Source organism: Vigna angularis, chromosome 4 (genome assembly GCF_016808095.1).
Source record: "Vigna angularis cultivar LongXiaoDou No.4 chromosome 4, ASM1680809v1, whole genome shotgun sequence".
Taxonomy (NCBI): domain Eukaryota; kingdom Viridiplantae; phylum Streptophyta; class Magnoliopsida; order Fabales; family Fabaceae; genus Vigna; species Vigna angularis.
The window spans coordinates 6,669,966-6,683,922 of NC_068973.1; the positions used below are offsets into that span (position 1 = coordinate 6,669,966).

Consider the following 13,957-nt stretch of genomic DNA (forward strand, 5'->3'; position numbering starts at 1 on the left):
TAAAACCATGGTGATCACCAATCATGTAATTTTTTTTAAGTAATACAGTGAATGGTATGATTTACAAGAACGAGACATTTAAAACTGTTTTACTCTATTTACATCATTTAAAAAAAAAACTAATTAATTTAAGAAGTTACATTAAAATGTTAGAATTCATTTTTTATTTTAAATTGTATAAATTACTTATTGATCTATTTTTCTTAAATACACAAAATTTTAAAAGAAATTAATTTAACGAATAACTAGTAAAAAAAATTGAACTCAGAATCTCTCTTATTATTTTTTTCAAACCCTTAAAATTAATCTTAAATCACAAAATAATAGAATATGTTTCTCCAAAATTAATCTTTTATATATATATATATATATATATATATATATATATATATATATATATATATATATATATATATATATATATATATGTTGGAAACCGGTGTTTTAAAAATTGTAATGTATTTATTATATTAATTTAAGTTTATAAAAAATATAATTATAATTTAATTTAAGTATTTTATTTTATACAAATAAATAATAACATTTAATTGTTTTCATAAGATTATACTTAACTTGTTCTTACACGATTGAGATGTACCAACTCAATCCACACATGTACCCATTAACCTTTATCCATGTTACTTATTTTTTATAGATTGAGATTTTCTAGGCTTGAACTAACAAGAAATGACTTTGTCCCTCGAGCCAAGATCTCCTAAACTCTATGGTTGAGTGCTTGCAATAACATTTTAATGCTTAATAATACACAAGAATTAATAAATGCAGTTAAAGAATGACTTGAATATCATACATAATAATAAACAATATATTTTTATTCATATCTTAATTATTGATTATTATTGTTAATCTCCTTTAATATCATAAACAGGTTTACATGTGCCGAGGTCATGTCGTTTCATACATCTTCTAGGTTAACATAATATATAATCTAATTGCTAAAAGAATGTTACATGTGATAACAACATTGAAATTCTTTATTATTAACGTGCAATGTAAAAACATGATTGATATTGTCACCACTTATCATCACTTAAAGAAATTTCAGCATTTTTTTTATCACAAATTGGAAATACTAACAATAGTATACTAGAATTGCATATTTTAAAAAGGCTAAAGGACCAATTAATTCCTTTTATTGGAACCAAGGTACACATTCCCAAAACAATAGCTACCAAAAATGAATTTAAGACTAATTTATATCTTCAATTATTAGTTAAATAAAGTATTGAGTAATTTTAAATTAACCATATCGTTATAAAATTAAATTTAAAAATATATAAAGACAGGCACATGTAATAATTATTAATTAATTTTTATTTTAATTATATATAAGTATTTAAGATTTCAGCAAATAAAATTAAAAATAGAAAAGACTGTTATATACAAATAGAATTAATGTTAACAATGTAATTATTCATCAGGTATATTAAGAATGTTAAAATTCAATTACAAATAAAAGTTATTATAAAACTGAAATTAGAGATTATTACTATTTTTGCTTGGGTTAAGTTTACTCCATCTGTATGTAGTACATTAATGTATACAAAGTTTAATGAGTTGAATTGTTTACCCTTGATAAAATATCGTCCCAGAATTAAAAAGCAACAGTTATGCAATCTAACAGCTTGTTCAAGTTACAAACTACAAGCATGCTGTTAGAGTTTTTAAAATGAAATCACAGTTATGGGTTTGGATATCAAACAGAAAATATAGACTATGGAGAGAATAGAATATAGCATCGTGTTGATATCACGTTAGCAATAACATCAATATATAAACAAAAATTACTAAATAAGAAGACTCCTCATGTACATAAAGGTGCTCTCAAACGAAGTCATCGACTTCCAATGCCACAATATAATGTACACAGCAAATCTTCATCCATTACGTTGCAAGACATAATATAGGGGATATATGATTAGAGTAAAACTATTGCTCACAACATTGATTTACTCACCAAAAAGGCTAAAGAAGGAAGTTATCTATCATATGGTAAACCACATCAGCACCATCAGAATTCAACCAATATGTTTTCACCTGGGACCAAGGCAAAACACTAGAAAAGTTAGAAAAAGAAACAAGGAACATCAAGCTCGAGGAATCGTCACACGTAATGACTTCCCGGTTTAAAGGACTCTTCCCAAAAACAATTGTGAGAGAAGATATTAAATGTGTTTTGAAAGTTTCACATCGACTAAGAACAATTGTTTAGCCTTTAACGAGTTACCTGAATTGTACTGTGAGCAATGTAGCGCTGTTTACTTTTCTGAAAGCTAACATCCACACGTTCCCAAGATACTTGAGTGAGCCCCCTTATCATCTCCTCTACATAAGGAAAGTATAAAACAAAGTTAGAACAATAGGAATTACACAGTAGCCTAAGGATTAAATATAACAGGAACTTGAAAAAATAATACTTAGATATTTGAAGAGGAAAGATCTCATTCAATTTGAATTGATAGTAAATTTGCAAAGGGTATATATGGAGTTCTAACCACCCTGGAAAAATGATTACCGTATCTTAATTTTCATAATTACAATGATTGATAACATCTCCTTGTAACTCAATAATATCTTTTCATAACTTACCACTCCCCTTCAACACTCCCCTTCAAGCTGTTAAATGAGTTAATATCTATCACTCTTAGCTTGCACGTATCGTGAAACCATTATGTGGAAAGATCTTTTGTGAACAAATGTGATTGAAGCGTCAGTGTATTTAGTCCTATCATACTTAAGTAGATTGCAAGCAATACTAATAACTAATTTATCATCACAATAAAGGGTTATAGGTTCTTCACGCTTCACTTTAAATATCATTCAAAATAATTTTTGTCAATAACAATTCACACATTCTGTTAGGCTCCTTTAGTCAAGAAGACAATCAAATCTCTCCTTCTCTCAAGAACACACAAAACAGAACTGAATAGAATGTATTATTGATGTACGAGTGAATCAGAATACAAAGAATCACCCCCGAGGGAGCCTTCCTCCCTCCACTGGACAATGTTCCAGTCTAACAATTAACAAATCCAAAACCCCCAATGATATGCTAAAGAGTAACAAAAAGAATAAGAAATAAGGACAACTCCTCGACCACCACCAAAGATAAGCTAAATGAAGGAAAAGAAAAGTCACTTAGGATATGCACACACCTAAGGGAAGAATTCTCCAAATTAACTCACATTATAAACCATGTTGAGTTACATGAATATACAAGCTCTCCTTATATAGAGAGTGTGGTGGGAAAGGATTAGTTAAACACTTGCCTTACTAGTCCTAGACATAGAAAACGAAATTCAGATTAGGAATAGCTTTAAAAATTGAATACATTTTTAATCCTTTTTTATAATCACATCAACATTGCGCATAGGGATGCATTCTAGAGATGTAAGAAGAAAATACACATTCAATGACTTCTTTCTCTTTTAGAAAAGGATATTTATTAGTTTGTTGAAGAGAAGACCATGACAACTTTGTGGCTAAAGTTGACGAAGCTCTTCATAACAAAATCTATCTACTCTTTGACTTGCGTATTAAAGGAGGGTTCACCACTAAAGGCTGATTTTGAAGACCTAAATTTAATTTTGGTGGAGTTGTACGAAATAAGATGAAGATGCAGATGCAATGATGATTGTGCATGATAGGTTTGGAGGAGCTACATGTCAAATGTAATACATGAATAGCTATTTTTGAGTTCTAGACGCTCATCATCATAAGACTCTCATCAATTTGCTTTAGTTTTAAATTAATTGACCTAGTGGCCAAGGGCAACCATAATAATTAGCTTTTCTTTGAAATCATCAAATTGGACATCAATCAAAGTTTGTTCATCTTCATCCTTCACCATGCTTGTTAGACATCCATTAGCCCTCGTTTCACTTCCAAATAAACTTCAAATCCAAGACGATAGTGCAAGGGTTAAGAAAATAGCATAAAGCATGCAAAGAGCTATGAAATTGCTTGTCCACCTTTCATCAATGATGTTCCACAAAGCCAAATAACTAACCAAAATATATTACATTGAGTTTCAAAACAACTAAAGTAATAAATATATGGATAGCTCAATTAGATACCTTTTTCTAACAATATTGAAAGCCTTTTGTATCTTCTTCATAACTTGGTCCATGGCTTCATATATGAACCCTATGGCTGGTTTTTTATTTGAGTCAACCAATCAAAGACCTTGATGCACCCTTCAAACAAATTATGATATTCCTCTAAATATCCTTTTCCAATACCACATTCTCAATTGTTTTTCCATCCTTTGTTTTGGCAAACCTACTCACTTCAACTCATTACTAGTAAACATTCTACTTAAAGCACCCTCATTCTCATGAAGAAACCCTAATTTCAAGTATGATGTGGCATAGAGAGTAAAACTCTGCCTCACCCAATCTCTTCCTTTTTTGTAGTAGAAAAATTAAAGAAGTTCTTGAATATAGATTGTAATTTTTTCCAAAATTAGAGAAGTTCCTAAATAGATAAAGGTTGTAATTCTTTTGGAACTTTCTTCTAGTGAATTGAGATCTTCTTCACATAATCATCCAACACTAAGTCAACACAATGTGCAACCTAAAGCGTCCAAAAGAGGTTTTTCCTCTTTTCCCTCGACATTTAATCCAAACTTAGAAGTTTGTTGCATTATCTAACACAACTTGAACAACATTGTCTTCCCCCACCTCTAAGTATAGTTATCCATATCCCAAAAAACATTTCAGCAGTTTTGCATATTGGAATGCATCTATAGCCTCAAAACCATGATCCCATTTGGGCTGTTCACCAGGAAGTTTATTATTGTCCTTCTTTTATCACTCCCACCATCAATAATAATTGTGCATCTTGTTTTCTTCAATTCATCCCTATAGAATTATTGTAGGAATACCTAGCAATTGCTTCACATGCTATCTCTCAGAGCTTTCTTGAACATTGTATTAATGATGGTTGGTGTGCTAAAAACTATGATCTTAAACATATTTCTAGGACTGTCAATGTCAAATGTTTTGTTGTTTTTTCTTTTATCACAAATCTTCCCCAATAAGTCTTAGGTACAAACATTTAGAAGAGAAGAGCTTAAGTCACTTCAAGGCACTACCTATTTTTTCTTTCAACAATCTTATTTTGTTGTGATGTATCCACTAATACCAAAGATACACTTAGATAACTTAACAAGGAACTTGTTAGTAACAAGTAAATATAAATTCAAGCATAAATGGGTTAAATGAACAAGTGGAGGATACAAATAAGAATGTCATAAGAGAAAATATAGACAAACCGACTGAAAATGGTCTTAACAAATCATTCTTCGCAAATTGAAATGTTGATGGAGCCTTACTAAGCACAAAAGGCATGAGTAGGAGTTCATAGTGTCCATCACAAGTTCTAAAAGCCATTTTGAGCATTTGTATAACCTAATTTGAGATCCATTTTGGTAAATACCTTTATTGGACCTAATTCAATTAACAATTCATCCATCATGGATATAGGCAATTTATCCTTAATAATCACTGTGATTCATGCCTTGTGACTAGGGGATTATCTTGTAGCATTTCATGGATGAAGCCCACACTTGCCTCTTTTTGGGAGTGAGGGTAACGATAAGGCTTGATGACGACTAGAAAGGTACGGAGGATTGTAAATCCATTTTTAGAACATTTAATTTAAGCTTTCTCAAATTATAATTAAGACTAAATTCATTGATTTAGCTTGAATTTACCCAATTGGGGTTAATTGAGCTTCAACTAATCCACATGGAAGACTAAACCATTTTGAATTGATTCTCTTGTAATTTCATAGTGAATTATGAGGTTTTATGCAATTCAAGTTTGTTCTTAGTTTCTAGTAACAGAGAGTGCCTATATCGTATGTTATTTTTGAATTCTAGTCTATGCTCTTGGTATTGTTTTTGAACGCTTCTTGATAATTCAACCATGTTCTTTAATTGGAGTTCTTACTGGTTTGCTTAATTCTAACAATCTCTTGTTTGCTCAATTCAAGAGGTAGAGGAATGAAAATTTCAAATCTAGATGCTTGGAGACATTGGAGATACTTAACAAATCGATTGACGTTTGTTTCATTAATTCAATTCTGTTTATAAATTGAATGGATGATAATCATAATTAATGTAGAATTCAAGTGTGAATGAACTAGAGAATCAATTTACTTTTAGCATAGTCTATAACGCTCATTCTATTATATGCTTTTTGTGGATGCTTTCAAATTTTGGTTTACTAATATTCTAGATGATTTCGTTGGGAGATGACTTTGGATTAATTAACCCTACCTATACCCATATTTTGTTGATATGTGGTTAGAGTATCTAGATTCTTTCAATCGACTGCCTACTCTTGAATTTGATGGTCAACTCTTTTAATTTGATTGAAAACGACAATGATCATGGGGGTTATGTGGAGTTGATGAGGAATCAAAGGATATGGGTTGGAAAGTGAGGTGGTAGAAAGATGCAACTAAGTTAGAGTATAGTAGTAAATGACAACGGGGTTGGGCGTATGTTGGCCAAGCACTGTGAAGAGGCTGTTGTTATGAGAAAAAAAAAAGAACCAGGTTTGGCAAAGTTGGGAAATATGTTGTACAGAGAGGACAAACACTCCAATCCTAACACAATGTCAACACCTTCATTAGGTAGTAGGAACAAGCGATGGTGAGATTTGTTATAGGTCGGAGGTGCACTTTGGGGCAGAACACAGAGCACATAATGTGGGCACCATTTACCAACCATAACGAAGAAGGATTTAGTGGGTATGGTGGAAAGGTTGAGATGATGGGTGGCAACACGAGGGTGAAGGATGTTATGGGAGCTTCAGTATCAATAAGGGTAGTGACAGTTAGGCCGAAAATATGACCGGAGAATTTTACCACTGTAAGAAGGCTGGCCAAGAAGGGTGGTTTTGAAGTGTGAGATGTGAGGTTGGGAAATTGGTTGTCGATAGTGGGATGGAAAGAGGTGTAGTAATCATGATAGTGTGGAAATGAGGTGGAGGAGGTACTCGTACCCACGGATGACGTACGGTGTTGGAATTTTAAAAGATGGTCTTTGAAGTCCGTGAGAAAAGACTAGAAGGAATGATAGCGCTGTTGTATATGGGAGTGTCGACTATCATTTAGTTGGTGATTGTTGATATGAATTTGCAACTGAGCGAACCTATGGGTAGTGTAGCTTGCAACGCTTCCTCCATACCTTAGCTGTGTTATTGGGATACATCCCATTATTCATTCATTGCCTTTCTCATTTCGAGAGATGCATCATAAATAGAGTAACCTAAGGAAAATTGGCTTAGACAAGTTCCTTCTAAGGAAAGCATGAACGTAATTTTCGACACGGGTGTCCTACAGTCCATAACATTCCTTAAACCCGTGAGGATTTACAGTCACACGTTTGGGCCCCGTATTCATGTGGGTTGACGGCCAAACAGTATTTATTACTATGGTATATTTGGTGCAACTAATACGGGTGTAACCACTGAGACAAATGCAGAATGAAAATACTACAAATACTAAATAAATTTAATTTTAGGCATATGTTTAATCATGGTGTGTAAAGTTAATAGAAAAAATGTGACCAAAAGGAAAAACAATGACATTTTAATACAACTGAACCAGAAATTAGGAAAAGAATGGAAATTTTATTTATAGAATTCCTTCATATGAATCTTCAGAAATATGGTACAAGATCAGAGACGAATCGACAAATGAAATCCTGACACAGAAAAGAAAAACAGAATGAAAGCTATGACAAATTACAAACAGAGTATTCATAAGTCCTGTGGTTCTCCCTTCCCCTTTTTTCTGCTAAAAACCCACAGAGGAGATTTAAAGTGTAGAATGAGATGTAGAAAGAAAAAGAATGAATCTGTTATTGATGAGGGCAATAAAATCAAATCTGAACAGAAGAGGGAGTTAATTTTTCTTCCAAGGGGTTTCCCCTTTCCAGAATGAGCAACTTCTCAATTCCTTAAAGCAACAATTAAGGACAATAATCCTTGTCCTCTCTCTAACATAACAACCTAATTAACTTTAACAATTTTGTAACTAATTTTAAAACTTCTGCCCTTGAAGTTCCACCTTGTCCTCTAAGAGGAAATTAGGGATTTTGGCCCCTAGATCTCCTTTGTTCCTTTTCGCGCAATGTTTCTCTCCATTGATTTAGGATAAATACCTTTTAGGAATCAATTTCAAGATACATGACTTAAGTCATGCCATTCTAGTGTGGGCTTTGAGTGTTTTGGCTCTCAACTTCATCGGCTAGCTTTATTATGTAGTTTTCCCAAGGTTATTTATTATCAACTGATATTAGAGCCTTTTTCCCAATGTTTCTCAACTGCTAATGAGTAGCACTGATAGTGACACTAGCATGGCAGTATTTGTCCGGGACTAATGAAAGGGCTAATTGCACACCCATCCTGGGTGAGCACTAGGGCAATAGAGCATGTGGGTGGAATGTTAGGATTCAATTGAAATGTGACTTGGTCCCATGTCTAAGTATGGGATTTAAGTGTGGGGTTTGTCAAGAGTAAGACTTTCCAAGTTCCAACCACAATGGCTAGCTTTTCTGGTGTGGTTCTTCCAAAGTTTTTTGTCAACACTATTACTATATATCTATCAGAACAACACTTACCATCCTAACCATCAACTCTAAGAAAAAAAATCAGTATCCTCCTAACTATATTATACGAAATCGTTCAACAGGAGCAATACAGATAGACAACATAGATCAACATCAAAGTTATATTACAAAATTGATAAAGCCTTTTTAAGATAGAGGAATAACCTTCTAAGTCAATTATTTGGCTTCCAATATTAGATGTTTTATTGCCAATGTCATCAACAGTCTCTCCTTCAACATAAACAATGTGTGGGTATCTCTCATTAATGACAAGAAGATTGGACTAGCACAACACACAAGGAACAAGAATTAGTCTCTTACACCAGTTAAAGAACTAAAGTAAACTTTTATCAAATAGTCTTTCTATACCTTTGGAAGTTCATGTTGACGACGAATTGATGAGGTACGCCATCCTACCATATCTTAAAGACCAGTCAAGAAATATCTGAACAAGAAAAGCATTTATTTATCCTAGACAATTATCTGCAACATTGTGGCATTATACAGTTTCAGGTAAATTAATAATTAATGGAGCGTAGCTGTCTACAAGTTCTTTATAACAGCACATGCAAACTGCTTCTGCTAACTACTTCATAATAGCTGACTATAGATCCATTAGGCATAATCATCTCTTATCAAAGAGGAATTGTTATCTAAAACCTAAATTTTAAAGAGGATACGATCATAGTTTGCATTTGCATATGCCACTCGACGCTTAAATGCACGTAAAGCTGACCTACACCATCACAAACAATTAGATTGTAAGTAACACAGAAACAAATATTAGCATTTGGATGAGTTTAATCGATACTTTAATACTAACATAAACTTTAAATCGCCAGAGTCATTAACCATTCGCAGGAGCAGAGGACGTTTTCCATCATCATTGTCCATGAGGAAGAGATGTTTCCCAGATCTCCCAGCAACTAAATGTGCAGTTTCGGATGCTCTTCTCTCAAGGAAAGAAAGACCACAAAGAAAAGGAAGCTACAAGAATAAACAATAAAGAAGTAAGAGACCATAATGCAAGCCCAGTAAGCACTTCATGTCCAACATTGAATCAATGATCTGACTAACAAAACCAATCACAACACAATTTGTGTTTCACAACAGCTATAGTCCACAGAAAATTAAAAAGATTCAATGCAACTCAATGTTTTATGATTGTTCACACACAAATATTCAGGAAGATTCATAGCACCAGTAATCTAAGGCAAGTGAGTTATGGAAAAATAGAAAACTTTTTCTTCTCTTACATTGCAAATTCAATATTTTTACATTTTGAACACTCCTATACGGAAAAGGCAATAAACAAAAATAAACACAGTAGTTTGCATAAGATTCTATATCAATTGGAAAAAAAAAAAGTAATTGGCCTTTAGTCTGTGTCCAAATATCCATATTCAATACCCTTCCACATAGACATTTGAAGATAGTTAATAAGGAAATGGATATTATCTGGTGATTAGGTCCCTGATCAAAAAAGTATGGGTTGCTCAGTAAAATAGTTAAATGGCTTGGCTCTCCTTCATTAGTAGAACACTTGAATGAGTGCTCTCAAAATGCTTGGGAGTTCATCAATTGGTATCATAAATGGTTGCAGCTGTTTAATAAAGGGTTACCTACAAAGGTGTTGACTAGAAAGGTTGACTGCAGCATTGTAGAGTGAAGCTGTCAGGATGTTGACTCTTAGTAGCGATGCTATGATAGAAACTTGGGTACTTTAAGGTATTAAGTCCCACATAGAGTAAGTATAGGATGTTCAATTGAATACTTAAGTGGTTTGCATGGTTCTCCCTTCTTGACAGCTTTCTTTTAAGGAAGGGTCCTGAATGCTTGAGTGCTCATCAATTTCTATTGGATAATATATACAATTACAACCAATAAAAATTCAGAGGAAAAATATCTTTATTGCCACACATCAGTTATAAACTGACACTGAGTGCAAATTGCATACCTAGGATAATACTAATCTCCAGTTGAAGCACTGAAATCACATGGACCAAATCACTTTAGGAATTTAAATTAAGTGGCTTTCAGGAAATAAGAAGGAACCAAGTGCAATGATCACTAATTATACTCAATTACCAACTATATGCACCTATTTTGTAAGAAAGTTGAAATGCCAAAAGATTTTAAGTTTGACAATTTCTATTTTGTAAGAAAGTTCAAATGACAAAAGATTTTAAGTCTGACAATTGAAAAAAAGTTGAAATACCAAATCATTTTAAGTCTGACAATTGAAAAGAAAGTTGAAATGCCAAATGATTTTAAGTTTGACAATTGAAGTACCTAAATGATACAAGACAAAAGGAATATTACAGCTACAGTTCAGAACAAACTTAAGCTACCTGTTTGTTTCCTCTTGAACCAAGATGTGGTGTTGCAAATGTTATAAAATTCATGGGCTCTAAACCAGCAATTTTGGGTTCATAACTCTGTTCAAGGCATTGCTTTGAATATTCTGACTTCTCTTCACTGAAACAGTCTTTGCTGACAAGTGTCAATGTTGAAGAGTAATCATAAAGTCTCCCAATAGCATATCTTGCCACCAAGCCTCCTAGAGAATGTGCCACAAAAGATATCTTCTGCACCTCTGGCCAACGTCTAACAACAGATAATACCTGCAAAAATATGAATTAAAACCAAAAGTTCAAAATGATTGAGTCATTGCAAAGCCATCACTGCAAATGAAAATTGACTGAAGTATGAAAATGCGAGATTAAGATGTGTAAAAACAACAAAAATCATCATTTTATTATTACCAAAGTACCTCTTCAGCTAGCCTCTCACCCATTGTATCAACGCCATCAAATGTCAATTTTGAAGAATTGCATTCACTGCCTGTCCACAAATTATCAAGTAAATGCGATTAATGTTTTTCTTTATAAACAATGCAAAACATAATAAAAGTGAAGGATTGGGAGCTTGGCAATGTCAGGTATAGAATCAATAGAATAAGCATGATGTTTTGAAGTTTAAGAAGATAAGAAAAAGAAGTTGAGAAATTTCCTCAACCAAATTTTTGTTTAAGATGTTTTAGACCTAGATCAAAGGGAAGGACAGAAATAACTCATTCGACCAATAAATTAATACCGTGAAACCATCCATTTGTCGTCCCACAACCAGTGATTTACAAATTGATAAAAAACCTAACTAGAAGATTAGCAATCCAGTAGCATTTCAATTTTCAAGTTAAATTTTCAGATGTTCTCTGAAGAAGGACTAAATTTTGACAGGAGACGGAATGCTTACGGTGTACAATTACTTTATCTGGAAGCTTCTTCACGAATTGCTCTGCTGCATATCTCCAATCAGCAGCACTGAAATATCAAGGTACATTAACCAACGTCCATGCACAGAAAACAAACAATGAAACTGAATTGAACTATATATAATAGGCCCAGAATCCAATTAATTCACAATAAGTGAGAGATAGAAATCTGCTGGATCAATCAATTACTGATCTAAAAGTGAAGTTTGAGACCAAAAAATACAGCAATTATTATGGATTCCTATTTTGGAAAACAAAAAGAAAACAGCACACCAGATTAAAGTAAAGCCCTAAAAGGCAGTTAAATACTAGGAATGATTACATTGACCTTTGAAACTTGTATAAAATAACAAGTCTGAAAGTGAAAAAATTGAACACAAACAACGGATATGCAAATATTCAATTAAGTACAAGGTGTACTGTTTCAAACTTTGACTATAAGAAGTTGGAAAGGTTTGTTACAAGTTTCAGAAATATTTTCCTAAGCCCGGCTAACTAGATTGAGTCATCTTCAAGTTTGACTTTGAGTTCATTCAGTCGAAAATACTAGAAATTATTTACCAAACAAAAAAAATGCAAGCAGGTTATATCTTTTTAACACTCTTCTTTAAATACTGTTCTAACTGTTAGACTTCACAAAACTTACACTTTCATAATTTTTCATTTATATTTCATATTTTATCAACTAAAAAATCAATTTAATTACACAATTAAATAATTTTATTCTTAAAGTTCATATTCGTATACAAGAACCAAATTTTAGACTTTTTAGCACTTTTTTCAAGAAGACTTGGTTAATGTCCACCACTGCCTGTATGCTCATAGAACTCACTGACTATAACAGAACCTAATGAGTAACATTTGAATTTTAAAAAATATTCCCATGCTAAATTATAAGCAAGCATGCTACAGTGAGAATGAAATTCCTGAGACGGGAAAGAGGTAAAAGTCGTTACCTCCCAATGATTCCGTTAACCATAATAACAAGGTGAAGAGGGACCGAGTTGTGCGAGGAAGCCACAGTGGCATCGAATAAGTCACGTCTGCGAGTGTCGAATAAGTCCCGGCCACCAGCATCGACCGCGTCAGCCTTGAAGCAACCGCGGCCCATTCGACGGAGCAGTTCCATTTTAAGGGTGAGATTGGGGGCGGCGGGTCTGGATCCTGGATCGAAACAGCAAGGACGGAAGAGTGAGCGAGTAGGGTAAGGAGTGGGTATGGGGGGTTTGGGTCGGAGCACAGAGCCGGAGTCTGAGGCCAGCATGAAAGAGGTTTAATGTTGGTTGCGTGAGTGCAGCACGAAACAGAAAGTTAGTTGAAATGATTTGATTCTGTAAACCTTTTTGGTGCTTTGGCTTGGCTTGAGGTTGAAGGGACTTGAAGCAGTTAGTTGAATGGTTCCCTCTCTTCACCTCGCCTTCTACTTCATTGGTCAATGTTGACAGCATTATTTTATTGCAACTTCAACCCTCCACATGTGCATAAATTATTACATGACCATTTCAACTCTGTTTTAGATAATATAGAGTCAAAGAAAAAAATAATCATTCCAAATTATAAATATATAAATTTATTTAACCTAATAATTTCAACTGTGTTCCTCTACAGAGCTTGAAAGGTCACATCAACATTTTATCAGTGTTTTTTGACATTTAGTAATCAATTAATTCTTCATCTTCTTCAAGGATAACTTTATAGAGCTTGGAAGGAAGAGTTATGGCAAATAATTTTCTGTTAGTGTTTTTTAATTTAAATAAAATTATCTATTTTTGTCTGTCAACCTTGTACACAGAGGTGCATTAAATGTGTTCCTTACATAATTAAAAATCAATTTCCTCTTAAGCAATATTATGACAACAGGCAGTTCTTATTTGCTAGAATAAATATCTTTTTACTCAAAACTAAGTAAAACAAAGATAGTACAAGGTAGATAGTTGGACCAAAGTTCAAATAAATTTGTTTTAAGAAAGTTATTGGAACAAAATAGTTTTAGCTTGTATCCCGAATGTATTCTTTGCAACACACTAACAAGTTTACAA

General features: G+C 33.1%; 1 protein-coding gene across 1 annotated transcript; it reads right to left on the reverse strand.

Moving 5' to 3' along the window:
- Nucleotides 1–1,782: 1,782 nt before the first annotated feature.
- On the reverse strand, nt 1,783–13,349 carry LOC108330069 (uncharacterized). The gene is made up of 10 exons (XM_017564531.2): nt 12,875–13,349; nt 11,900–11,967; nt 11,418–11,488; nt 10,996–11,268; nt 9,468–9,631; nt 9,325–9,380; nt 9,014–9,066; nt 8,810–8,927; nt 2,249–2,346; nt 1,783–2,058 (listed from the first exon to the last, which is right to left on the reverse strand). The coding sequence occupies exons 1-10, from the start codon at nt 13,180–13,182 to the stop codon at nt 1,987–1,989; spliced, it is 1,281 nt and encodes a 426-aa protein (XP_017420020.1). The 5' UTR covers nt 13,183–13,349; the 3' UTR covers nt 1,783–1,986.
- Nucleotides 13,350–13,957: the final 608 nt, after the last annotated feature.